A 26072-nucleotide genomic window follows, 5' to 3' on the forward strand; every position below is an offset into this window, starting at 1 on the left:
GATACCAGTCACCAGAGATGTAACATGCTGGCGACAGCAAAATTCACCATCACTCCATTGTTGGCCCCCAACAGCTACCCCTCTCTGGCCACGTCCACCCCTGCATCACAACTTCCCGAGCGTTATCTGCCACAGAAGTGGACAGGAATCTGCAGCACGAAGGCACATGTCTTTACAAGAGCGGGGTAAGAGGCTCTGCTCGCAAGGCTCTGGGATGAGTGAGAGCTTGCCCTTAAAATGCCAGTTCTTCGAGGTTTCGAATCCACCCTTCCCACATCCTCCACTCTCTATATCCCGGCTATGCTCAACATTGAGCAGCCACCACTCCCAAATGGCAACAAGCTACAGCTCACACATTCATGAAGAGATCACAGTTATTACGGGGTCTATAACCATGTCAAATGCTCCCATGCACGACAAGTTGTCAGGGGCGTCATCGGAGCATGAGGACATCTCGGTGACGCCACAGCTCGAGGGCATGCAATCAAGTGCTCCAGCTGCCGAAGCGGATAAAGCCGCTGACACTGGGACAGACCGCAAGAAGAAGATGGAGTGGGAGGACTCAGCGGCTATTTATTGTCCAAAGAATGGTCGATCTCATGTGGGGTTGTTGGAATTTGGGTACTGGGAGTGTCCCCTTTGCAACCAGGATTTGTCAGAGAAGCCGTTGAAACAGGCAGCGGGTTTGGAGGACGAAGATGAAGACGATGGCACTAGCGGCGGTCGCAACCCCAAAATATCCCACTCCCTTGAATACCTCGACTCGGGTGAAAATCGCATTGCTGCGCAGGCATGGAGCGGCTCTTTCGACCTTCAAACCGCACGTAAAGGAATATTGGAGAAGAAACCATCAGTGTTCAACATTGTCACTCTTCTGAAGACATCACACCTACCGCAAAAGCATCGCTACGAGTACGAAGTCAGGGAGATTTTGCGAACTGGCATTCTCAACAATCCGAACATTTCAGTCAATGTTCTCTCCACCCGCGTCACCATCAACTCTCAAGCATTGATTAATGCCCTCGGTGCCGTCGTTAGCTATTACCCAGGTATATCCTTCGGCGGAAAGGTGCTGGAGTTGAAGGAGCCGTATGCTGTGGTTGCTCATCACCTCAGTGCGCTGGAAGACTACCAAAAGACCTATCACCCGGACAATGAGATTTCGGACGACAAGACACCCCCTACAGCAGCTCGACCCAAGCCTTGCGACAAAGAAACATTCGATCATCTAGGACTCCTACTTGGATTTCTCCGAACCTCTGTCTACAAAGACAAAATCCGGCTCGAACAGGAACGGTACTCCAGAAACGCGTGCACCTTCCAGATGCTCTGGCTCTTGTTCAAGCCTGGTGACACAGTTTACGTTGAGTTTCGGGGAAAGCTATCTGCATTTGTTGTGCAAGAGGTAGCCACTGACAACGGCATCCTTTCAGACTTCAAGCACACCTTCAAGTCCTATGAAATCCGGTTGTGGTCTCTGAGATATGACGGCCGTTTCGTGGGGCGGAGTTCAACTGAGATGATAATTCCTCACTTCGACGGGGAACGCCCTATCACTACACTCAAGGTGTTCCCATGTAGATTCGTCGACGACGAAGACGGTGGGAAGATGAAATCAATGCTGGAGGAGAGTGGGAAGAGATGGTATGATCTGTTACGAGGCCAACAAGTTCACTACAAAGGGGAATTTGTTGAGAAAAGGAAGGACAACGATGTCAGCAAAACCCCGGATGACGAAGATGACGATAAGCCCTGGTATGTCGCCATGGTGAACTATCTCAAAGGAACGTCCAGGCGAGACAATCTTGATGCACCGCGAGACTATGGACAGGTATGTTTTTCAGAGCTTCATTTCTCACAGGTATGCGATCCTGACGCGATGACAGTTTGATGGGAGAGCCTATGTCGACCCCGGATCGTACTATTTCCAATTTCCACGTTACGCCCCCAAGATCTGCAATACAGATGACACTGGAGAGGATTTGGCGCTCTGCGCATGTGGAGAGTGGTACGTCTTGACCCTCATCAATGTCATGAGCTTGGATGCGATGCTCATACTTGTTCTCTAGCCATGGCCGACGGGCACATCCACCGCTAAACTTCCCTTGGGCATGCTACGACCTTTTAGACCCATCATTGGACAGGGACCTTACCCTGGCTGATTCCCCTTATGGCGTTAACCATCGATATCTTCTATGTGAATCCCTTCTGTACGGATTCATCCTGAAGACCCGATCATGGCGTAAGTGTTACCCACATTTAACTCGAGTTTGGATCAATTGCTCATCCCGGGACTTAGAGGGACTCGACGTCGCCCATTGTCTTGAACCTACAGTTCATGCCGACGCCATCGATAAATTAGTTATGCCTGCTCCGCGCAAGGAAATGATCAAGGCGCTTGTTCAAAAGTTCACTGGACCGGACTCCATGTTGGCAAAGTCATGGAGGGCTGATTACATCGAGAACAAGGGCGAGGGTCAAATTTTTCTCCTACACGGTGGGCCTGGCGTTGGGAAAACCTATGTCAGTTTGTGTTTGTCACATTTACGAGATAGAAGTTCTTGCTGACATGACAGAGTGGTAGACCGCGGAATGCATCGCCGAGTACACCAACCGTCCTCTGCTGTCTTTGACATGTGGAGATATCGGGACAGACGAGATCAGAATGGAGGAGGAACTATCCAAGTGGTTCCGGCTCGCTGAGAAGTGGGGTGCTGTGATGCTGATTGACGAAGCTGATGTGTATCTTGAGCGGCGCATGGCGAGCGACCTCAAACGAAACAGTTTGGTTTCCGGTACGTCTTCTTTCCTTGCATGAAGAAGCTTAGGGATCTGACAAGTAGCAGTCTTCCTCCGATGCATCGAGTATTATCGTGGGATTCTCTTTCTCACTACAAATCGCATCGGCTACTTTGACGATGCCTTCATTTCCAGAATCCACATCGTCATCAAATACGACCCACTCAGTGAGGATAACCGTCGCCAGATCTGGACACAGTTCTTCGACAAACTGGCCGACGAGCGTCAGGATTTCATCATCACTGGGCGCGCGAAACGATACGTCTTGGAAGATGAAGTGGTTAAAAAGCTGGAATGGAATGGCCGTGAGATCCGGAATGGTACGTCCAGCTGATGAAGTTCCTCCGGCAAAATCATTGATACTGACAAACACAACCGTGAACCGACAGCTTTCCAAACCGCAGTGGCACTGGCGGAATTCCGATTCCTGCAGAAGACTGATAAGAAGGAGCATGAAGGCCCAACTCTCGACTCGAGGGACTTTGAGCAGGTCTGCGAAATGACAAGACAGTTCAAAGAGTATCTTCATGATCTCCACGGCTTGGACGAGGAGGGAAGGGCCTACAACGCCAGAGCGAGGGCTGGGAACCAGGGCTGGGCAAGGGGCATGAGCAATTAAGAGAATTCAAGAGACAAGGTTGGAACTTTTCCATTTACACCAAGTTAGTTTACATGCAGTTATGTCTGTCGTCCACAAATGTCACATGGCTTGGCGTTGTCGGGTTGTCGCCACCGTCCAATCACGGAGGCGAAATCACCCACATGTTCCTTACGATCCCCCACACCTTTTTCCTCAGCCCACTACTGTATCTCAATTCCAGTGAGCACGTGGGTAAGGGACAAACTCCAGTGTTACAGTCAAGCGCACTCGCCTTTACTCTATCCCCTCAGCTTGTATCTATCATGCATGAGCTGAAAAGATGACCACGTGCCCGTCTACACGATAGCGCACATAAGTCGAATATGCCTCCATGAGAACTTCAGACTTTCTCTTTCTCATTACCAACTGCACACCTCCTCTGAAGTCATGGCCTTCCTCCGCAGCCTAGGCGTCCTCGTCTTATTAGCGAGCGTCGCGCTCTCTCACCCTCAGCCATCCCCTGCCCCCGTGTCCACGACAACATGTCAAGGAAAAAACCTACACCTACAACGAACTCGCCGGCTTCGGCTCCATCCCCTCTAACGCAAGAGACAAATTCGGCGACACCATCAGCATCGGCTCCTCAGCCGCCATCACCAACTGGAAGAAGCGATCTGCCGGTGGCAAAAGCAAGCAAACCTACTACACCGGCACCCTCTATGGCCTCCCAGACAGAGGGTGGAACACCCAAGGCACCCAAAACACCATCCCTCGCGTCCACATATACGACGTGACTTTCAGCCCCGCCCCGGCATCTCAATCCCCTCCTCTGCCACCAAACCTCCGTTTCAAATACAAATCAACCATTCTCCTCACCTCCCCAAGCGGTGAACCCCTCACTGGTCTCGACCCAGATAGCATCATCACCCTCCCCGGCTTCCCACCCCTTCCAGCATCAACCTACCCCGGCGATGGCTTCGGTGGCCCTGGGCGAGGAGGCAAACGCATTGCCCTTGACGCCGAGGGCTTGGTTCTGAACGATGATGGTACTTTCTGGGTCAGCGACGAATACGGCCCCTACATCTACCTCTTCTCCCGAAGTGGGAAACTCCTTTCTGCCATTTCCCCACCTGATGCCCTGCTGCCGTTGAGGAACGGCACCCTCAGTTTCAGCAGTGACAATGCCCCTATTTTTGATAGCGGGAAACGGCCTATTCCTACTAACCCTAGTCAGGGGAGGTCTAATAACCAGGGTTTTGAGGGGCTGACTGCCAGTCCGGATGGGAAGGAACTGTGGGTTATGCTGCAGAGTGCGGGGAGGTTGGAAGGGGGTGGGAATGCTGCTACGAGGAGGTATACGAGGTTGTTGAGGTACGATGTTGGGAAGTGGAGAGGTAGGTTGGATGACCAGGAAATGGCCCACCCACGGATATGGACCACCACCCCCACACCAGCCACACAACCTTAATGAGATTACCCCTGAATGCTTATACTCCCCACAACAAGACCAATATTGGGTCAATTTCTATGGAAGTTATACCAAAATGTAGCTCAATCACTGTCAGAGTCAGAAATTTCGTCTGCTTCCCTCTTACGCCGGGTTTGAACCCGATAACATGTGCTACGCCGCACAGGCTCGACTGGCTCCGGCTGCTCCACATCCTCCTTAGGCACCACTTCTTCCCCCACCACCCTCCCTTCAATACGAGCCTCTTCCAGGTCACAAAGCCTTACAAACTTAGAATTCGAATCTTCTCTGTTTAACTTGCGCCTTTTCTTTACGTCCTGGGCTTTGTGGGCGTTTTGTTGGTGCCTTGCCGCATCAGCTTTATGGATGGATGCCTCAGATCTCAGTGTAAGTATAGTACTGGTGAGAGTCCTTACCGCAAGCCGTTTTCCGGCCGGCTTATGGTTCTTGAGTAGGTCCCTGACCTCCTTGGCTACCTGGGAGTCCTCTACGGTATAGAAAGTAGGTGTTTTTGAAGAGAGATCCAATGGCACCACAGGGACTACCACCTAGCTTGAAGAGAGCGGTTTGCGCCTACGTATAGGCCATAATCCTGTCCCACGCCAGCCGCCGGCAATATTCTCTTTCCTAAAGCCCTACTTGCGGGCAAGGTTATATAGCCGGACCAAGTCGACCTTGCCGTCAGGCGTACAGTTAGTAAGGGCGTCGTTTATAGCTATAAGCCTCTTATACGCTTTCTTTATATTGGAAAAGCAGCTAATATTAAGGGGTTAAAGGACGTAAGAGCAGTGGGGGGGCAGGAAAAGAAAGTAAATATTGCTCTTGTAGTACCGGATTATAAAGTCGTTAATGGTATATAAGCTATAGCCATTACAAATAAAAAAACGTAGTTCTAATAGGTCATTTGGTTAAGTCCTTAGGGTAAAGACCTCCTTAAGCTATCCTACGGCAAGGTCGTTGCTAGTTTAACCGTTCGATAATACGGCTATATACCAGTCCTTATTGCATTGGTCCTTAAACCATTGCTTTTAAACGTCTTGGCCTTTAAAGATTACCCCGGGGGGGAGGACTGTCCCATCCTGGGAGATGCACTCAAATATAGTAGTCCAGGTCCTTCTTTTATTCTGTTTAATGTATATAGACTTTTTATCCCTCATTAAAGACCCCAAAATTAAGCCGTTCTCTCCCTAACCTTCTATTATTCCTACTTTATTATAGTTATACCTGTTTTTAAGCTTGATCCAGTTAACGGTAAAATATAGGTTAAAGAACTTATTAATATTCTCCGGGGTAGCTTCGTTAACTCTGGCGTAGTCAATCTTCTTTCCTACTTTCGTTTTAATACTGGAATGACGTCCAATAAAGCGGGTTACCCAGTGCTTCCCAATGGAGTAGATATCGGCTTGTTTAGCCAGTATACTGGCCGCCAGAGCTCTTACGTTGGCGTGGGTGGGAGCGTAGCCAAGGCTTTCCTGACGAAGGATCCATTGAACGATGAGGTCTTCCTGGCCCTGAGTAAGCCGCTGTTGATTTTCATGGGCCTGTTTGCAAACCTGGGTTCCTAAGATGCGGTGCCTCAGTGTAGAACGTGGAACCCCGTGCTTGTCGGACGCTTGGCGCTGGCTTATACCAGCAAGAATGTCTTGTTCGGCATTTGCGAGATCTTCCTCGGTATATTTGGCCATTAATGGATACCTGGAGCAAAAAGAAGAAAAAGAAATGGTCCATTTTTGACCTCTGGGGGTGGAATATAAAGTTGGGGGGGCTTTCGGAGGTCCAGGGTTGTTAAGGGTTTAGTGTGGAAAATGGCACTGGTAAGTTCAGGCCAATGTGGGCCACCTCTGTGGGTGGGCCATTTCCTGGTCATCCAACCTAAGGGGGAGAAGAAGGTGATGTATTCAGGGGAGTGGGTCGTGCCTTTGCCTACGTTTATTGATGGGTAAGGGAGGACGAGGGTGGCGGCGCAGAGTGAGATCAAGTATATCAGTGACAAGCAGCTGCTTGTCCTGCCGAGGGATAGTGGTGTTGGGGCTTGCACGGATAGCCCTACGAGTGTGTACAGGCATGTGGATGTGGTTGATATTGGCAAGGCGACGGATGTGAAAGGGGCGGAGTATGATGGGTTTAATGCTTCGATTGCGAGTGCAGGTACGTTTTGTGATGGCTGATATGGGTGATCGATACTGACGAGTTGGGAGCAGATGGTGTTTTGAAGCCAGAGATAACACCCGCTACACTTTGCCCGTGGATAGACTTTAACATCAATGATCAACTCAATAAGTTTGGACTCAGAAACGGACCCCCAGCGTTGCCGACTAACAGCCTGTTGAATGAGAAGTGGGAGAGTTTAGTGCTGGTTCCAGTCGACGAGGGAAAGAAGGACGAGTACTTCTTGATTGCCATCTCTGATAAAGATTTCATCACGCAGAATGGTAAGTTGGTCTCTCAAATGGAGACACTTGAACGCGCTGCTTACAGATATCTCAGGCTTCATCAACAATGGCAAGATCCCATACAAAGACGCAAGCGGGTGCAGCCTGGACCAACAGGCGCTGGTGTTCAAGGTCACGTTGCCAAAGAGGAGCAAGCCTCTGATCGGATAGGTTGAATAGTTTACTTTGAGCATGCCAATTTGGTGGTATATACATCAACATGTGCAAGCTTGTTTATTATTCGAATCAGGGGTTCAGGGGTCATTTTCACAATGAGGGTTAGGGTTCAACTGCACTTTTGTCTGTGGCGCAGCATGCCAGCAAGCCCGCAGACGCTATGAAAACAAAAGAACCGTGCAGCTTATCTCCAGTTTGTTCATTGGATTGGGAGCGAAGAGAAAGCCTTTGTTCTAACCTGGTTTGGCACCGCTAGCTTGGCAGCACAATGCGTTTGTTCTGGCCACGGCACTATCGCGTCTCCAGGTAAGATGGGTGACGGCCTGGTAGTGTCACATTGGCTCCCTCATTTCAGTTCTTCTGCGATGCCACCAAGCTTTCATGCCGAGAACCGACCCTTGACCATTCGCCTTGGCAAGGTCCAATAAGAGGGCTGAGCTGGCAGTGTTGGTTGGACTGTCACGAGAGAGGGCGCCTGAGGTGTTTGTCTTAAATGCGCCAGAAGGCCACGCTCGACTGCAATTGTCGTGACCCTGAACTCCGACCACACGCATTTCGCTATGGCACGAATACACCTGCTAGCCCGGTTGGCGGTGACAGCCAGCATGTCTCAGATAGCAGCGGCAAGTTTCTGGACAGCGACGGAAATATTCGGCCTTTACCCGCGACCTGCGCCTGAAGATTGCGACCCGCGCGGTACAACTGGGAGGTGGTCATGCACCGGAACAACGACCATTTACTTACCGGTGACACATACAACCCCACTACCAGGCGTTACACCAGACGCAACTACAACCACTAGTCACGTTGGTTGGGATCTGGAGGTAGTCAAGTATTACTATCCCGTCGGCGCCTTTCCCACCACCGACCTGTATACCAGCCCGAAGCAATTGGACCCCGAAAGGGGGCGGTATAACTATGATTGGTTTGTTGACGTGACGTTCACGGCGCCAACCAGCTGCCCGACCCCCTTCGAACATACCAGCAAGATCGATATCGAATGGAGCGCAAGTGTTCCGAGACCGCTCAGCGCGATCCTGAGCTCCAAGGCCAGCATCGAAACAGAGGTTGTCGCATATACAAGAACTGTAAGGGATTCCACCGACAGGCGTGAGGAAACCTCCCACTTCACATACACAACGCTGCATGTCAAGGCAACCGACCTTCCCCCAGCGCGCAGACCGGAAGCGGACATGGACCGTTGGCGGTCTACTAACGATGTCTACATGCGATATCTTCGGGACTGCTATCTCCCAGGAATGGAGGATCCACGCCCCACGCCAAAAGCGAACGCCAAAGACACCTGCCCTCACAGAATTGCGGACCGCTGCAGCAAAATCCCCGAGTGGGCCGCCGTCCTCATTGGCGGTGTCGCGGGTCTTTTTGTTCTTGGCTTTGTCGAGAACTTTATGTGTTTCAGGAAACTGATGCAAGGCAGATGGTGCCTTCGCTGCGGGACAGTATCTTGGTGGCTGTTCGCACCGTTGCTCATGATCTTCGTCACCAAATACGAGCTGAACAGAAATGCCGACGAGCAGGAGCAATTGGAGAAGCAGTGGAAGGAGATGCCGTTTTGGTTGAAGATAAAACTGTGGCTTCAGTGGGGGTTTCGACTCAAATATCCGGAGCGCTGGGTGGGGCCTAAAAAGCCGGTTGGTGTGGGGGAAAGTATTGAAATGGGAATCAGTGGTGCTAATGGTGGAGGAGGTAGTGGTGCGACTGGAGGTACGCCGCCGAGAGCACCGGCAGCTCGACAGGATGACACGCCTCTGCCAGTTTATCCCGGCCCTCCTTCCTCAAGCGTCACTGATGTGCATTCCATGCACAGTAGGACGACGTCTCCTATTCGGGGGCCGGTCTTGGGGAACCCAAATGCAGTTCTTGGATCTGTGCTGGGTTCTGATAGTGTGGTCATTGGGCCGGCCATGAGCACAGGTCAGCAGACACCTGCTTCTCCGAGGCGACAAGATACGGATGAGGGTCCAGCTGGCGGTGGCATAAGGGCTGTTTAGACCTTGCAGATCTTTTTTGTTTATGACAGAGCATTTAAACGTTTAACTACCTATGTAATGTTTATTTCCAGTCTGAGGAGACGTTCATGTCATGGTAGCTACCCCTATTCTTACAACCGACCATGGGTAATCGTGTTTCCAACCCAGCTATTCTGACTCCAAGATGTCACAGTGGAATTAAACGGCTAGATTTGATGATTGTTTTTGGGATCCACAAGGCGCCAGATCATGACGATCTGGTGTGTACGGGTTCTCAAGCCACTTCAGGGTTCATTTCATGTTGTACAGCAAATGCGGTCATTCAGCACAGAATATCCCTGCAAGACATGGATCAATGCGAATTGTATTCTCACTGCCACAGGTGCTGGCAGCTACACAAGGTATCTGAGTCGATTGTTCCTTTTCTCCCGAACCGAGGCTGCGTGCTTGTACCCCTAACTGCCTAGTTCTCTCCTTCGCTCTTCCTCCGTTGCTCCACCCTGTCTTCTTCGTGATCGCCACATGAGCACCACAAGTACTAAGGTGTTCAAGGGAATTCGAACGGCTGGTCCTGAGGGGTACGCCATTTTCCTTTGATAGCATCATACGAGAAGTAAACTGGACGCGAAGGCGGCATCTCATATGGCTGAACCGAGGTGGACTGGTCGGATATCATGGTCGCGGTCCGCTGGCCTTCCTGATACCAAATGTTGACAGTCTCAATGGGCTGGTATTCTCCGTGAGTGCCTGTCAGGAGCATGTTCTTGCCAAACCAGATCTTCATAATTGTTAGCGAATGAAGTATCAAAACATAAGCCGGGCAACCAGAAACCTACCGGAGTCCACTTCTTGGAAGTTGGGTCTCGAACACCAACCGGAATATGAACCCCGACTGCATAGTCGTTGGAGGCAACGTTCAGAGAGTCAGGCTTCGCATGGGGATTTTCCTGCTTGGCAGACCAATCACCGTCCTGGTCCAGGGTGTAAGAGGAACCAAGCTCACACTGCTGCCAAGTGCCGCTGTACATGACCTCTGAGCCAGGAGCGGGCATGTCCGTGGCCCAGTTGAGTCCGTATTTTGTGGTCCACTGAACGTTCATGTGGGGGGCGAGGATCTTGGAGGCATAAACCACATTGAACTCGGGCTTGTCCCCGGTCGCAACAGCTTTGGCGACCTGAAGCAAGTACTGGTTCTCGCGGAGCTTGTCACGGTCCTCCTTGGACTGGTCGATCTCGGCGATGTAACGAGTCGGCATGATAGGCAAGTGTGTGTTGTTCTTCGAGGGTTGAAATATGGGGAAACGGCTGATGTCTTCTGGAGAGTTGGTGGACAGCCGGAGTTGGTCGTGGTGAGGGCCTCTTTATAGACATCTGTGTGGCACATGTTCCTCTGTCTATGTCAGTTCTCTTCCTAGGTAATGGATTTTTAGACCTTCCGCCTTGCAGCCGGATACTTGGGAAAGGCCAAGGGAGGTACCTACCTACCACAAACAAGTCCGAGAGGACTTTGGTGAGTCGGGGACTTGATGGCAATCCCTGTTCTGAACATGGAACTCGGATAAACAAGACCTGTGGCTGGCTGAGCAAGAGCAAGAGTGCAGAGCGTCCGTCTCACATTCAGCTAGCTGTATTCCCGGAAGCATTCACCGGAATCATGATCCAGCCCGCCTCGTCGCATGAAGCACGAGGATCAGCTTTCTTGCCAGTGAACAACTATCCCATTTCAGGATTCGACGGCAGCAACTTTCAATATCTCCTCGACGGGATAGCTTGATGCAGACGATGCCAGCAAGGATTCGCTAATATTCTGCACTCGCCATCCTGCATCACTCACCCTTCAGCTTCTATCCTTCAAGCCAGGATACCCAAAAGGGGGAACAGAACATGGTAACATTCTTGTTCTGGTGATATATCAAGAAATGGCAAGACAAAGCCTAGTTCTTTTCCATGTACACATCAAGTTTGGCAATCTGTCTCCTAAAATCCTCCAGTTCTCTTACCCGTATCTGCCCCTCCCATTTCCCTGCTAATAAGTACACACGGACTTCTTTTTGAATCACAATGTCCCCAACGAGCTCGATCATTTTAGGGCCAAGAACAGGATCACCCGCTGCTCAAAATGCGCTACCGAGTCAGCCATATGGCAAGCCTTCTTGCCCGGCTTTGGACCTGCTACCATCCTGACAGCTTGGGAAGACTTTGGTAGGCCCGGCCGCATGGGTAGAGGGATTCTCAAGAAGTGGAGGTGGATCTCGCATCTCACAACCGTCCACGGTATTTGCATTTGCCAGATAAGGCACCAGCGCACTGCCTTTGTTGAGGCGCTTGCAGTTGCCAGCGCTAGGTGCCTAGACGCAACCTTGAAGCGCTTGGAGCTGCCAGCTACAGGTGCGTGATCGAAACTGTGTTTGGTTCCCGAACGCCTCGTTCAACTTGCAAAATGAGGAGCTACTGCGGTGGCTGGCGATTTGAGCCGTGTGCCCGCCCTATTTCTTTTTATGAATCTCCTTCCTTCTTCACAACATACTCTACCATCACCGACGCCATGATATCCTATATTTGCCCTGTCTCGATAGCCCCTTCGCAGATCACCACAGCTAGGGAGCGCTATGCAAGCGAAACCAAGCTCAGTATTCGAACTCACATTCCTCCGGAACCGTTCGGGCCCAACCACTGGGAGGCGAGCCCTGAAGTCAATGTCGAACATTGACATCACCGACTTCAATTTGCAGTGGATAACCCTACATTGGACCCTAGTCCTTGGGAAACACTGGAAGATATCGATCGTGACGAGGAGATGCTCGTCATCGAGAGATACATTGAACAGAAGGAAGACGGCGGCTCGACTGTTGTAGAGTGTCATCTTCAAAAACATCCATCAGTGCAATACATTGCTAAGATCTACGACGCGGTTGATTACCCAGACCCAACTCAAGAAGATGAAGAAGATGGAGGCATGGACTGCATAACCCGCGCCGATTTGGACTATGCTCTTGAAGTCAGTTCTTTCATTTTCATGGAGAATATGGTGGAGGAGGGGCATCGTAGGTGTGCACCCCAATATTTTGATGCCTCGACGTTCTGCGTTGAGACTCACATTCCGGGTCATCCACGATGGGTGCGCATGATTCTGCTCGAGCTGATGGATGGTACGACGAGAGAGAACATGCTTCTGCAAAAGAAACAGGTGCGGGACAACGAGCGCACCTTGGTCCTCGAGCATGTGATTGAGGCTGAGCGATACTTCTGGCGGACATGCCAGATGGGCTTCCTGAAGGACCTCAATCCAGGCAAGATTATGATCCGGAAGGACTGGATCGTGGCTTTCATTGGTTACACAGACTTCCGGTTATGTTATTACCTGAGCATTCGGTCACATCCCAGGGATTGGCTTGAAAACGCCCCCGTCAAGGCGCTGTCACCCATCAAACACTACTGGCCCTATCCACCCATCAGTTCTAGCGAGCTGAAGACGGGACTATGGAGTGAGTGGGTACCCAAATCCTAGATTGCCAACGAGGATCAATTCGCTCAACGGTTGATCAGACGATGACAGGTACGTACCTGCGCCCGTTGAATGGATGTTTGGAAAGATGTTCCGGGACCAGCGTAAACCAGAGACCCTCGAGCTGCGCAAGATATTAAAAGGAGAGCCTCTTAACTCTTTTAATATAAAGTAGACACTCCCGCAAAACTATCGTATTCATAATGATCAACTAGCTTCTCAGTTATTCTAATTCACCTATAGAGTATTTTTAATGGCATAACGTCTTTTTTAAAAGTCTATTAATTGTATTTTAAGGCCTGATAGCTATCCTTTGGAGCCTGTTGATAATTCTTTAAGGCTTAATGATTATCTTTTGAGGCCTCGTGATTATCTTTTAAGGCCTAATAACTGTCTTTCGAGGCCTCGTGATTATATTTTAAGGCCTATCGACTGTTCCTTGAGGCCTATAATCTGTATTCTACGATACAGTTTAGGATACCATTCTTCGTTAACTTTTTACTCTCATATTGCAATCTTTAAGCCTTTGGTGTATTTCTTGGCAAATTACCTTACGGGAACTACGTTGGAGAGGCTGAACCTTGAAATACACTTTTAGTGGCAGTGTGACAGGATTTGGGAATGCCGGAGAGAAAAGGTTGATACCGAAGCTGTCAGCCTGAGGACATATCGGGAGCTGAGACAAGCTGGTTGCTCGAGCCTACAACGAGAAAAAAGGCCCCGGCAGCCGGGGATGCACGCACCAGTGCATGAGCGTATAGGGACAGATACATAAGGTACTTAAGTAGGTATATTGAAATGGTGAGAAAACAAACAAAAACAACCACAACACCACAAATATACCCTCAATAGGTCTCTGAATGAACACACCTGCGTGACAGTGGCTCGCTCGCAGGCCGCACCTCACGTAGGACAAAGAAAAGACACTATTGGCTTGCAGGCCATAATAAGCACCAGATCGGCCTGATCAGAGGGCCAGAATTACCTGCACGCGTGCAAGGCACAAAATCTTGAAGAGATAAAAGTCGATGCCCTGTCTAAAATGGAATGTCAGAAGCAGACCGCTTATATACATGACCCCTGAACCCCCGAATCCTCCGAGAGCCCCACTTGCTCACTTATACCCTTCAGGCCTGAAGCCGCACCCCAAACCAATAAAGGCATCATAAAGGGAGAAGTACGCGAAGTTTATATAGCTATTAGGAATGCGAGATTTTCGGGGTTTAAGATATGCGAAATGACTTGTTTTGGTATAGGAAAAAGGCTACTAAGGCATGGGGAAAAGGAGTCAAGGCACACGGAAGGAATCTGGGCATATAGTAGGCTTGGGAGGATATTCGTGATAGCTTCAGTTTTGACGGCAGTGTGCTGTCTGTGGGGGGGTGCGGGGCGCCTACAAAGGCCCACCTTTCACCAGACTCCACACCTGGTTTGCTTTAGGGCTGTTTTCGTTTACTGTTTACTTTCTGAACTTAACAACTAAAAAAACCTCTGTAATATCAAGTTGTTCATTAATTCTCCTGCTTTTCTGGTCTCACTTTCGCGGGCAGTGACTTCACTAGGCCGTCGCCCTACACTGTGTGGCTCCCAATGGGGTTGGGACAGGGAAGGGATTTCTTTTTAGGGGTTGTGCCTGCGAATGTTGCTGCTGGAACCGGGGTGGACAACAAAGATGGACAGGCTGGGGATGGAGATTCAAGGTGGTGACCAAGAGAGCGGAACGGGCGTCATTGGTGTGGGAATGGGTGTCATATTTCTGTCCGCTTTGGTCTCGCTGTTGAACTTGTAACCTCTAATACACATATCGGAATGTAATGGCCTTGTCGCCCTTCTCAGACAGTTTCTGTTGCGTATAACGACCCAAATCCCCATCCTCCATCTTCCTTGCCCTCTTCTTGTTGGCGGTGCTATACCCAACTAGCAGGATGAGCGAAGCGACGATACCGGCGCCAATGAACCCAAGTTCCAAACCATGACCGAGTCGATATCTGGGAGCATCCTTTGCCCGATAAAAGTTGGATGCCATTGCCTTGATATCGTGTTAGTCCTGTTCCCGTAATCAACTTGTTTACTTACACCTCCCAGGTTTCCGACACCTATTTGGACCGCCATCCCGACTGAACGCTTCAACGACCCTGCCAAGTTGTTGGAGAGCCAAGCAATGACGCCTGGAAAAGCTGGGTAGATGGCACAAGCTGCGATAAACACTCCGCCATACACCACACGCGGGTTTCCAGAGGCGATGCACCTAATCTGGTCAGTTACCTTGTTGTCTCCCAAAGCAGATGGAAACTCACATGGAAAACCCAACAACCATAATAAGTAGTGGAACAATGATGAACGGGCTTCTTCGCCCCACCCGATCGGAAAAGTAAGCCACAATGACGGCGAGAATGGCGGCAGTGATGTAGATGGGAACCGTCATGAGCTGCGCGGTGCTGCTCTCATACCCCAGCGTGCGAATGATCGTTGGCAAGAATAAGCTGATGCCATAGAGCGGGCAGACAATCTTGGAAGTGTTAGCACCGGAGAAATCCAGGGGTTCAGGGGCAACATACCCCCCAGTAGACAAAGATGTTGACCCAAATCTGCCAATCCAGAAACGCCTGTCTGACATATTTCCACTTAAAATCATCGGCCTGGGCCACCATAGCGTGATCGTTCCTCTTGCTCTGCCCTTGATACTTGAGACGGAACACGACCAATGCTCGTTCTTCCTCGGTCAAAAAAGTCGCTGTTTCGGGAAAGTCGTGCAGAGTGAAAAAAGCCAAGACGGCGACCAGGACGGTTGCGATGCCTGGGTTGTTAGCTCGCACTCCAGAAAAGCAGGGGTTGAACATACCCTCAAGAATAAAAATCCACTGCCAGCCATGCAGTCCCCCAACACCATCCATCTTCCCAATGGCAAATGCCAAAAGTCCACTGAATGCGCCGGCGATGGAAGCTGCACTGAAGAACATGGCTTGTCTCAACTGCATCTCCTCACGCTTGTACCAGTTTGTGAGGTAGTAAGCAACGCCGGGAAACAGACCAGCCTCGGTAACGCCCAGAAAGATGCGAGCTGTCAAGAGTCCGGTAAAGTTGTGCACGATGCCCATCAAGGTCATCACCACGCCCCACGCAACCATGATGGCTGGCAACCAGATAGAAGGCCTGATCTTTTTGAGCATCAGGTTGCTGGGAACCTCGAATGCGGCATAGGTGAAAAAAAAGGCTGTGAGACACCAGTTGTATTGGTCATCCGTCAAGCCAAGATCTTCCTGAAGGCCTTCAATTTTGGCATTGCCAATGTTACCACCTAAAACAGGTCAGAATTGGACACTTGGGGAAACAAGAGATACTGACGATCGAGAAAAGAGAGTAGGTACAGCAGGGCAAGCATCGGAATCAAGCGAATGTCCATCTGTCGATAGTCAGCATGCAGGGTCTTCCAATGGTCGGGCATACCTTAGGTGTGTTAGGTACCTACCTTGCGGAGAATTGCCTTCTCATTCAAGTGAGCAAACGACTCTCCCGTCCTCTCGATCTCGCTGCGTTCTGCTTCCTCAGACTGTGAACCGCCATCGTGTTTTTCGGACAGAGCAGCTCCGGGAACACTCATTTTGACTGGTGGGAGAGGTGACATGTAGGCAATTGAATGAGTACACCAAGGAGGCCAACCACCCTTCTTTTAATCCCACATGCCAACCTATGCTTATTTCCTGGCATGCCTCAGATGATGATGCAAATCCCGGGCCACCTCGGTTTGCACGTCCGGCTCCCCCGCATCACGTTCCCCCGCATACTCAGCTTATTCCCCGCGATCTTGCCTAGACCGGGCGAGATCGTCAACCTTATTCCCTGAAATCCTACAACCGTGGTGGTGGTTGCCACGTCGTCAGTGGCGCGGGGTATCACCAACCACGACGGAGAAACAGAACCAACAGAACTGAGCAGCTGGAAACCTAAAGCCCGATTTAGTTTCTGAAAAAGGAAGCTCAAAATGCTAGATCCACTACAGTGGCAGACGTTCGGCTTTGAGGAAAGGCAGATTGATTGAGAGGGGGTTTTCTTTGAGGTTAAGCATAACCGGTTCTCAATTCAACATGATTGCTGTGACAAGGTCAGCACATTCTTTGATTTGCGGCGTACAGGTAATTGAGATGAGAATGGAGGGCCTGGAAGAGAGGGTTTCGCATGAGAGGGTTTGCATGAGGAATAAACGAAATAAATCGACGGGTCCTGCAATTTGGTAGGTGGCATATAAGAAAGTATTTCGTCGGGAGAGATATGGGTCGTTAGGAGCTACCAGATTTGTGATTTTAGGCGCAGAGGATTTGTGAAAAGGTTTTACACAAGACTCAACCGTCAGGGGGAAGCTGCTAATCGTGGCATGCAGGTTACGGTGAAAGCAAGACTCTGGTGACTCTATGCTTGCTCGCCGAAAGCAAAAGTCTTCTGAATTTTTGAGATGTGTAGGGATAAAGAAGTGCACTTACAATATCGCTGCTGTGGACAGTGCCAAGTAAAATAAAATAAAACATAAACAAAAGTGTAGTCAGCCGTGTCTTTAGCCTTACAGCATGGCATACCTTGATCGAGATAGGAATAAACGAAAAAAAAAGTCAAGATTTGCCTGGCAAACTGACACGGTCAAATATTGCATGCCTGGAGACGAGACAGACCATGCTGACATGTGAAAGGGGTTCGTCATCGAAGCGTTGCATCCATCCGCTGACCCTGAATGACAGATAAAATATCAAAAATGTTGCCAGGAAGGCAGCCGGCAGCTCGCTTCTCCGAAAGACGGGGCAGAGAGGGACCGACAGTCTCTCAAGATAACAGCATCGGTTTGATCCCGAGGTCAAGCCCCACATATTCCAGTCGATAACGCATCGCTGAGGCTCTGCTTGTGGATCCCCGGGTCGACTCCGCCAACATTCGGCATCGCAATGCCAATGGCGTGACATGGAAACGGAAGGATGCCGAGATGACGTCTCCACCATCAGACGGAATACACACAGTCAAAAGTGTAATAAACAAAATGTGAAGAACAGTCGTCAGGAGCATCATCGAGCAAAGCCGGCCAAGCCAAAGGCCCAAGAAACGACACCATGGCGGGAGCACCACCGAGCGGTGCCGCGAGCACGGTCGGGACAGGCGACACACTGGCTGACCAGCATCCTTACCAGGACAGGCGTCGTTCCTTCATGATTGACACCGATGCCTCGGAACTCCAAAGAATCGCATCTGTTCTCTCTCGACATCAATCTCATGTGCGTCGACCGACTGCAAAGGATGACCCGACACTGGATCCCGAATCAGACCATTTCGATGTGACGCGATGGGTACGCCATTTTGTCGGACAACTCAACAAGCAAGGCCACAAGGCAACCAACCTGGGTGTTGTTTTTCGGGACCTGGATGTCTTTGGGTCGGGTTCAGCTCTGCAGCTTCAAGAAACGGTCGATTCAGTTCTTCTCGCCCCCTTTCGACTCGGAGAACTATTCGGCAGTCACAAAAAGGAGCGGAAGCAAATTCTGCATGGTTTCAACGGCTTGCTCAAGAGTGGCGAGCTTCTCGCTGTTCTGGGCCGTCCTGGATCAGGATGCAGCACCTTTCTCAAGAGCCTCTGCGGAGAGCTCTACGGCTTGGACGTCGGCAAGCGGTCCGTCATTCATTACAATGGCGCCTCTCAGGCTCAGATGAAGAAGGAGTTCAAGGGCGAGGTTGTGTATAATCAAGAGGTCGACAAGCACTTTCCTCATCTCACAGTCGGTCAAACCCTTGAACACGCCGCTGCAATGCGCACCCCCTCCAACCGGGCCGAGGGCATGTCGAGATCTGAATACTGCCAGTACATCGCCCGCGTCGTCATGGCTGTTTTTGGTCTCAGCCACACCTATCACACCAAGGTGGGAAATGACTACGTGCGAGGTGTCTCTGGTGGCGAACGAAAGAGGGTCAGTATTGCCGAGATGATGGTGGCCGGCTCTCCCATCTCGGCTTGGGACAACAGCACACGAGGTCTTGACTCGACTTCAGCCCTCAAATTTGTCCAGGCCCTTCGACTCTATTCCAACATTGCTGGCTCGGCAAATGCCGTGGCCATGTACCAAGCCAGTCAAGCCATTTACGACGAATTCGACAAGACAACAGTCCTCTATGCCGGCCGTCAAATCTACTTTGGCCCTGCCAATGCGGCAAAAGCTTTCTTTGAGCGCCAGGGCTGGTTCTGCCCTCCTCGTCAGACCACTGGTGACTTTTTGACATCAGTTACCAACCCCGAAGAACGCATCCCTCGACCTGGCATGGAACAAAAGGTGCCACGGACGCCCGAGGACTTTGAGCAGTACTGGCTTGCTTCGCCCGAGTTCAAGGCCCTTCAAGAAGAAATGGCCGCGTATGACCAAGAGTTTCAGGGAGAGCGTCAGATCCAAAGTCTGAGCCATCTGCGAGAGACCAAGAATCACAAGCAGGCCAAACACGTCCGCCCAGGCTCCCCATACATCATCAGCATCCCCATGCAGATCAAGCACAACACTGTTCGCGCCTATCAGAGGGTTTGGAACGATATCTCGGCCACTCTGGTCAATGTCGGTGCCAATCTGATCCTGGCCCTCATTATCGGTTCCATTTTTTACGGCAACCCCGATGCCACTGTCGGTTTTGAAGGCAAGGGATCTGTCTTGTTCATGGCCATCCTGTTGAACGCCCTCACCGCCATCTCGGAAATCGACAGTCTTTACGATCAGCGACCCATTGTCGAAAAACATCACTCCTACGCGTTTTACCATCCCGCCACCGAAGCAGCAGCTGGCATTGTGGCCGACTTGCCCATCAAGTTTGCCGCAGCTGTCGTGTTCAATCTCATTGCCTACTTTCTAGCCGGCCTTGGCCGGACACCCTCTCAATTCTTTCTCTACTTTTTGATCTCGTACATTTCGACTTTTGTCATGAGCGCCATTTTCCGGACTCTGGCGGCCATCACCAGAACCGTCTCCCAGGCCATGGCGTTGGCTGGTGTGTTGGCCTTGGCACTAGTCATGTACACTGGCTACATTATTCCTGTGCCGCAGATGCACCCCTGGTTTGGCTGGATTCGGTGGATCAACCCCATCTACTACGCTTTCGAGATCCTGGTCGCCAACGAGTTCCACGGGAGGGAATTCACTTGCTCGGACATTATCCCGCCATACTCTCCTCCGCAAGGCTCGAGTTGGATCTGTGCCAGTGCTGGAGCGGTCGCTGGAAGGCCAACCGTCAACGGAGATGCATACATCTCTGTGGCCTACCAGTACACGTACGATCACGTCTGGAGAAACTTTGGCATCCTCATCGGCTTCTTGATCTTTTTCATGGGCGTGTATTTTGCCGCCGTGGAGCTCAACTCATCCGTGACCAGCACAGCCGAAGCCTTGGTCTTTCAGCGTGCCCATGTCCCTTCTCACTTGCAAAAGGGTAGAGACGAAGAGCGCGGGGGAGAGGGCGGTGCTGCGGCGGAAAGGGGAGCTCAAGACCCCGAGAATAGTGCCATTGAGCCTCAGAAGGACATCTTCACTTGGAAAGATGTGGTGTACGATATTGATGTCAAGGAGGGCAAGCGTCGGCTGTTGGACCATGTCTCTGGATGGGTGAAACCAGGTACGCTTACGGCTCTCATGGGCGCTTCTGGCGCCGGCAAGACGACATTATTGGACGTTCTCGCCCAGCGCACCAGCATCGGCGTTGTCACCGGGGACATGCTTGTCAACGGCAGGCCATTCGGGGCCGACTTTCAGCGTCAAACCGGTTATGTGCAACAACAAGGTATGTTTTCTGTTTCCCGCCCTTGCCAACTTTTTCTAATCCTGATCAGATCTCCATCTGGATACGGCGACTGTGAGAGAAAGTCTCCGTTTCAGCGCCATGCTTCGCCGCCCCAAGACGGTTTCCAAAGCAGAAAAATTTGCGTTTGTCGAAGAAGTCATCAAGATGCTCGGCATGGAGGAATATGCCAACGCTGTTGTTGGCATTCCAGGCGAGGGCCTCAACGTCGAACAACGAAAACTTCTCACGATTGGCGTTGAGCTGGTGGCTAAACCCAAACTGTTGCTGTTCTTGGATGAGCCCACCAGCGGCCTTGACTCGCAGAGCGCCTGGGCCATTTGCGTCTTTCTGCGTAAGCTCGCCGATGCTGGCCAGGCTGTGTTGTGCACTATTCATCAGCCCAATGCCATCTTGTTTCAACAATTTGACCGGCTCCTGTTCCTGGCCAAGGGGGGAAAGACAGTCTACTTTGGAAACATTGGACAAAACTCCAAGTCCCTGTTGGAATACTTTGAGCACCATGGAGCCAGGCACTGCGGCGACGATGAGAATCCTGCCGAGTACATGCTCGAGATTGTGGCCGAAGGCGTCAACAATAAGGGCCAGGACTGGCATTCGGTCTGGAAGGACAGCGACGAGTTCAGGGATGTTCTCGCCGAGATTGACAGGATCCATTCTTCTTCACAAAAAGACACCGTCGCCGCTCCTGCTGCGGGAGAGACAAACTCGGAGTTTGCCATGCCGTTCCATGCGCAGGTCTGGGAGGTGACACGGCGCATCTTTCAGCAGTACTGGAGAATGCCGGGATATGTCCTGGCCAAGTTCGCACTGGGAATCATGTCCGGTCTCTTTATTGGTTTCACCTTCTACCAAGCCGACGGGACCCAGGGTGGTATGAGAAATATTGTTTTTGCAGTGTTCATGGTCACCACCATCTTTACCACACTTGTGCAGCAGGTTCGCTCACCTATCAACTGTTTGAAGCGTCCGCCAGCTTACTGACTGCTCAAAGATCCAACCCCTCTTCATCACCCAACGATCTCTCTACGAAGTTCGTGAGCGCCCTTCCAAGGCGTATTCCTGGAAGGCGTTCCTCATCGCCAATATCGTCGTCGAGATTCCCTATCAGATCCTCACGGGCATCCTCACATATGTGTGCTTTTACTATCCCGTTGTCGGCACAGGCCAGGCATCTTCCCGCCAGGGCCTCATCCTGCTCTTCATCATCCAGCTGTTCATATACGCCAGCGCCTTTGCGCACATGACCATAGTCGCCATGCCGGATGCCCACGCCGCAGCTGGCATTGTCATCCTCCTGACCATGATGAGCACCATCTTTAGCGGTGTGCTCCAGACGAGAATCGCATTGCCCGGGTTTTGGGTGTTTATGTACTACGTCAGCCCGTTCACATACTGGATCAGCGGAATCGTGTCGACTGTGCTGCACGAGAGGCCAGTCGAGTGCTCCGTGTCGGAGACCTTGATCTTTGACCCGCCCCAGGGAATGAACTGCGCGCAGTATCTCTCTCCCCTGGCCGGACAGGGTTCGGGCTCGCTTCAAAACCCCTTCGACGCTGAAGGGTGCAGGTTTTGCGGGTTTAGCGTTGCGGACCAATATCTCGCCGGAGTCGACATCTTTTGGGAGGACAGGTGGAGGAATTTTGGAATCATGTGGGCGTATATCGCGTTCAACATTGCGGTTGCGATTGGAGTTTATTACATCTTCAGGGTGAGAAAGATGACAAAGAAGTAAATCGTAGAGATAAGAGATAGACCTAATCTAGAGCTTAATTCCTAATAGTACCCTTAATGCCTACTCCCGCACATCCCTAACCCCCGGGTTCTTGTGGTCTAGATTGTCGTCGCTGTTGGCACAGCTATGGTGCTGATGCCGCTGGGCCCGCTAGGGCCTACACCAGGATATCGCAGCCCGGCATATCTCGCCACAGCAGCATCGCTCATGTTGGAGATGACGAGCGTTCCATCTCCAATGAGGTGGAGATTGCCCTGCGTCCTGGTCCAGTTGTTGTTTTTGCGTCCAGCAGCTTCGCGAGCCAGCTCCTCCTCGATCTCGCCAACGCAACTGCTGCTCAGCTCGTGGATAACGGCCATTTTATAATTGGCGATGAGTGTCATTGGATTCTTGAGCTGGGGCTGGCAGGCAGGGTCAAAGGTCTGCCAGCAGGGAGCAGGAGGGAGGTATCCGAGTGCCAGTTCGGGGTCGTACATTGGCGAGCATCTCTTGGTGAGATGCGAGCTGGCAGCCGCCGTGGCTGTGGTGGCCAAGGAGAGGAAAGTGATGAGTTGCATGGTGAAGATGTTTGAAGTTGCGTGGCTGGTTCGGTTGACACGGCCGATGATGGACGCTCCCAAGGTGGTCTTTATATCATGGTTTCAAAGAGACAATCTAAAAAAAGAAGGATGCATTCCAATGGCTTGGCTGGCTCATTCCCCGCATGGAGAAACACGAGCTCTACGCTGAACGGGGCGCCGGGTAAATCGGCCCATCTTTTCGAGCGAGGGATTCAGGCATACACGATGTTCAGAACGCAGTCAGATGCTGTCGGAGATGGTTCTTGCCCGCCAATGTCACGTCAAATGTCAAAAACACCGACGGGGAAGAGTGAAGAACGGCTGTCCTCCTCCGATGCCTCTTCTAGTATTTCTCGGCATGCTTGTAGTGTCGTAGCGAATCCTCCATGCAACCGTTTCACGTCTAAATACGAACTAAAAACGCATGTATGGCTCTTGTTCGCTGCTGCCTACGTAAAAGGACTTTGACAAGTATTATTATGCTATTACATCTATCACCTAATGATATCATACATTCAGGCAACCCATTTCTTGCCCATACCCTTCTTGCTCCACTGGTGGCTGCCGCCGGTGCCGGTTCTCTTCTTCTCCTCAAACAACTTCTTGCTCAGTTGCTTGTACACAAACGTGCCTTGCGAGTTGTAGCGGATGCTGTGGTCAGAGTCGGTGAACCAGGTCACCTCGAGCTTCTCTGGGCTGACGCGGTCTCCCATCAGCAGATCAGCGAGGGCTGCAGCGTTCTGAAAGTGAACATTGTCATCGCCGGTTCCGTGCTGAATCAGGAAGCCACCGGCAATCTTCTTGAAGCCGTCCGTGTTGTGCACCGCCGACTTGTTGTATCCAGCAGCGTTGAGCGCGGGTGTCTTCATGTATCTCTCGGTGTACATGGTGTCGTAGAAGCGCCAGTCCGAGACGGGAGCGGTAGCGATACCCAGAGAGATGATGGGATCGCCAATTTCGACCACCTTGGCCGTGAGATACCCGCCATACGACCAGCCCCAGATACCAATCTTGGAGGCATCGACCCACGGATTCTTGGCCAGCCACTTGGCGGCCCAGATCTGGTCCTGGGCCTCAAGATCACCCAAGTTGGAGGCGACCGCGGAACGGAAAGCGCGGCCCTTGAGACCGGTGCCACGGTTGTCAACAGTAAAAGTGATGTACTCGAGCTCGGGATCGGAAGCAATATAAGCGTTCCAGCCAAAAGATTGCATTCCCTTGTTGACCTGCTGAGCACCGGGGCCGCCATAGGGAGTCAACAAGACGGGGTACTTCTTGTCGGGAGAAAAGTTGGCAGGGAGACGGAGCATGGCGTTGAGCTTGAAGCCAGAAGGGTGGTCAAGTTCGTGATACGTAATGTTGGGAAGCTTGTACTCCTTGAGGTTGTTGAGGAGACGGTCGTTGTTGTTGATGACGCGGAGGGGGGTCTTGGAATCGATCTTGTAAAGCTCTTGATAGGGGACATTGGGGCCGGCATATCTCAGGATGTAATAGCCACCGCCGGTGGAAAAGGAAGCGGACCAGACGGCAGAAACCTTGTCGTCGACCAATGGAGTCTTCTTCTTGGTGATGTAGGAAACCGAGTAAATGTGACGCTCGGTGCTGTGGCGCTCTGTGGACGTGTAGTAAATCAGTCCTCTGGAGGTGTCGATCTTGTTGATACCGGTAACCTCCCAGCTGCCCGATGTAAGAGCAATCTTGTCCTTGCCGTCCACCGAGAAGAGGTAGATGTGGTTCCACCCCGACTCGTCCGACAAGTCAAGGTAGTACTCCTTTTCGTCGTCTTTGCCCTTGCCCTTGCCTTTGCCCTTTGCCTTGCCCTTTCCTTTGCCCTTTTGCTCCGTGATGGAGCCGATGAAGCTGATGGCCGCGTTGTTGTCGAGCCAGCCGTCGGATCCATCACGCTGGCGGGTGAGGGTGGAGGTCTTGGTGGTGGTGTCAACAACCACGAGCTTTTCGTGGTCCTGAACACGGTTGAAAGCGCGGTAGATGACCTTGTCGTGCTCCTCGGTCAACCAAGCAACCTCGCCAATAATCAAATCATCAGCTGCCCACGCAGTAACAGGAATCTCGGTCGTCTTCTTGTCCTTGACGCTCAAGAGGTGGAAAACCACGGTGGGGTTGGTGGTGCCGACCTTGGGATACCTCAGCTCCAGCTCACGGGGATAGGCCGGGGCGACCTTTTGGTTGTCCATAAAGTAAGGAATCGTGAAGGTGTCGACTCCGGTCTCGTTGAAGCTCAGGTAAGCAATGTACTCGCCGTCGGGAGAATACCAGAGCGCATGGTCGGTGCCAAAGATTTCCTCCTCGTAGACCCAGTCGGGAACAGCGTTGAAAAGATCAGGGCCGCCATTGGTGGTGATCTGGCTGATGGTGCCATTGTCCCAGAGGAAGAGGTTGTTGCCCTGGACAAAGGCAATCTGGGAGGACGACGCAGGGTTCCAGGTAGCATACTGGATATCACCCTTGGAACCAGGCACGAGCTGCTGGGTCTGCCCGGTGGTCACATCCTGGACCAGGTAGTTGGCAAAGTAGGAGTGGCGATACTGCTTAGTATAGTCTACAGCCCACAAGACCTTGGTCTGGTCGTGGGAGATGGAGTAGTCCCAATAGTCTGCGGGGATCTTGCTGGAGGCGAGGAATGTGGTCTTGTTGCCGCTGGCGACGTTTTCAAAGACAAGGGATCCGTCGGAGGCGAGGGTGATGAAGTCGCCATCGTTGTCGGTCTGGGCCCAGGTGATTCCGGTGGTGGACACAGAGAGAGCGCCGGGGCTGCCTGTGGTGACATTGTACGTGAGCAGCTTGGAGCCGCCTCCGACGGGCTGGTGGGGGGGGCGAGGTGGGTCGATGGCTGAGACGGCGCCCAACAGGGCGGCGGCAGCGCCGACGAGAGCTGCGACGCGCTGCATGGTGTTGACGTGGGAGGAGGGGAAACTGGGAGCGCCTGCCGAGAGCAAGAGAGACGAAAGCGGCAGCGTCTCTTGATTTTAAGGTTCGGATCGACAATCTCCTGCCCGGA

The 26072-nt window shown here is 51.7% G+C and overlaps 8 protein-coding genes across 8 annotated transcripts; 4 read left to right on the forward strand and 4 right to left on the reverse strand.

The window, feature by feature from the left end:
- Positions 1-547: 547 nt before the first annotated feature.
- QC763_0059610 (uncharacterized protein) lies at positions 548-1891 on the forward strand (the record flags this gene model as incomplete). Its single annotated transcript, XM_062905836.1, has 2 exons — positions 548-1142; positions 1191-1891. The coding sequence occupies 2 exons, from the start codon at positions 548-550 to the stop codon at positions 1889-1891; spliced, it is 1296 nt and encodes a 431-aa protein (XP_062767625.1).
- A 2030-nt stretch (positions 1892-3921) lies between these two features.
- On the forward strand, positions 3922-4173 carry QC763_0059620 (uncharacterized protein; the record flags this gene model as incomplete). The annotated part of the gene is made up of 1 exon (XM_062905837.1): positions 3922-4173. The coding sequence occupies one exon, from the start codon at positions 3922-3924 to the stop codon at positions 4171-4173; it is 252 nt and encodes an 83-aa protein (XP_062767626.1).
- A 3843-nt stretch (positions 4174-8016) lies between these two features.
- Positions 8017-9468, forward strand: QC763_0059630 (uncharacterized protein; the record flags this gene model as incomplete). The annotated part of the gene is made up of 1 exon (XM_062905838.1): positions 8017-9468. One exon carries the CDS (start codon positions 8017-8019, stop codon positions 9466-9468), a length of 1452 nt encoding a protein of 483 aa, XP_062767627.1.
- Positions 9469-9994: 526 nt separating this feature from the next.
- Positions 9995-10703, reverse strand: QC763_0059640 (uncharacterized protein; the record flags this gene model as incomplete). Its single annotated transcript, XM_062905839.1, has 2 exons — positions 9995-10225; positions 10284-10703. The coding sequence occupies 2 exons, from the start codon at positions 10701-10703 to the stop codon at positions 9995-9997; spliced, it is 651 nt and encodes a 216-aa protein (XP_062767628.1).
- Positions 10704-14682: 3979 nt separating this feature from the next.
- QC763_310840 (uncharacterized protein) lies at positions 14683-17223 on the reverse strand. The gene is given in 9 exon segments (XM_062911541.1): positions 14683-14981; positions 15029-15200; positions 15250-15461; positions 15511-15749; positions 15795-16250; positions 16298-16355; positions 16422-16866; positions 16876-17128; positions 17143-17223. Coding segments are annotated over 7 exon segments (1530 nt in total). The 5' UTR covers positions 16578-16866; positions 16876-17128; positions 17143-17223; the 3' UTR covers positions 14683-14744.
- A 649-nt stretch (positions 17224-17872) lies between these two features.
- QC763_310830 (uncharacterized protein) lies at positions 17873-22984 on the forward strand. Its single transcript, XM_062911540.1, has 3 exons — positions 17873-20740; positions 20790-21697; positions 21753-22984. The coding sequence occupies exons 1-3, from the start codon at positions 18046-18048 to the stop codon at positions 22491-22493; spliced, it is 4344 nt and encodes a 1447-aa protein (XP_062767630.1). The 5' UTR covers positions 17873-18045; the 3' UTR covers positions 22494-22984.
- On the reverse strand, positions 22592-23050 carry QC763_310820 (uncharacterized protein; the record flags this gene model as incomplete). Its single annotated transcript, XM_062911539.1, has 1 exon — positions 22592-23050. The coding sequence occupies one exon, from the start codon at positions 23048-23050 to the stop codon at positions 22592-22594; it is 459 nt and encodes a 152-aa protein (XP_062767631.1).
- Positions 23051-23568: 518 nt separating this feature from the next.
- Positions 23569-25962, reverse strand: dpp4 (Dipeptidyl peptidase 4; the record flags this gene model as incomplete). The annotated part of the gene is made up of 1 exon (XM_062911538.1): positions 23569-25962. The coding sequence occupies one exon, from the start codon at positions 25960-25962 to the stop codon at positions 23569-23571; it is 2394 nt and encodes a 797-aa protein (XP_062767632.1).
- Positions 25963-26072: the final 110 nt, after the last annotated feature.

This window comes from Podospora pseudopauciseta, chromosome 3, assembly GCF_035222475.1.
Source record: "Podospora pseudopauciseta strain CBS 411.78 chromosome 3, whole genome shotgun sequence".
NCBI lineage: Eukaryota > Fungi > Ascomycota > Sordariomycetes > Sordariales > Podosporaceae > Podospora > Podospora pseudopauciseta.

Excerpts from the sequence above, each read along its gene's own strand:
- QC763_310830 (XM_062911540.1), top strand. The coding sequence starts at position 18,046 with ATGGCGGGAGCACCACCGAGCGGTGCCGCGAGCACGGTCGGGACAGGC. Across the intron at positions 20,741-20,789 it reads CGGTTATGTGCAACAACAAG|ATCTCCATCTGGATACGGCG; the intron begins GTATGTTTTCTG and ends AATCCTGATCAG. Across the intron at positions 21,698-21,752 it reads TTACCACACTTGTGCAGCAG|ATCCAACCCCTCTTCATCAC; the intron begins GTTCGCTCACCT and ends GACTGCTCAAAG.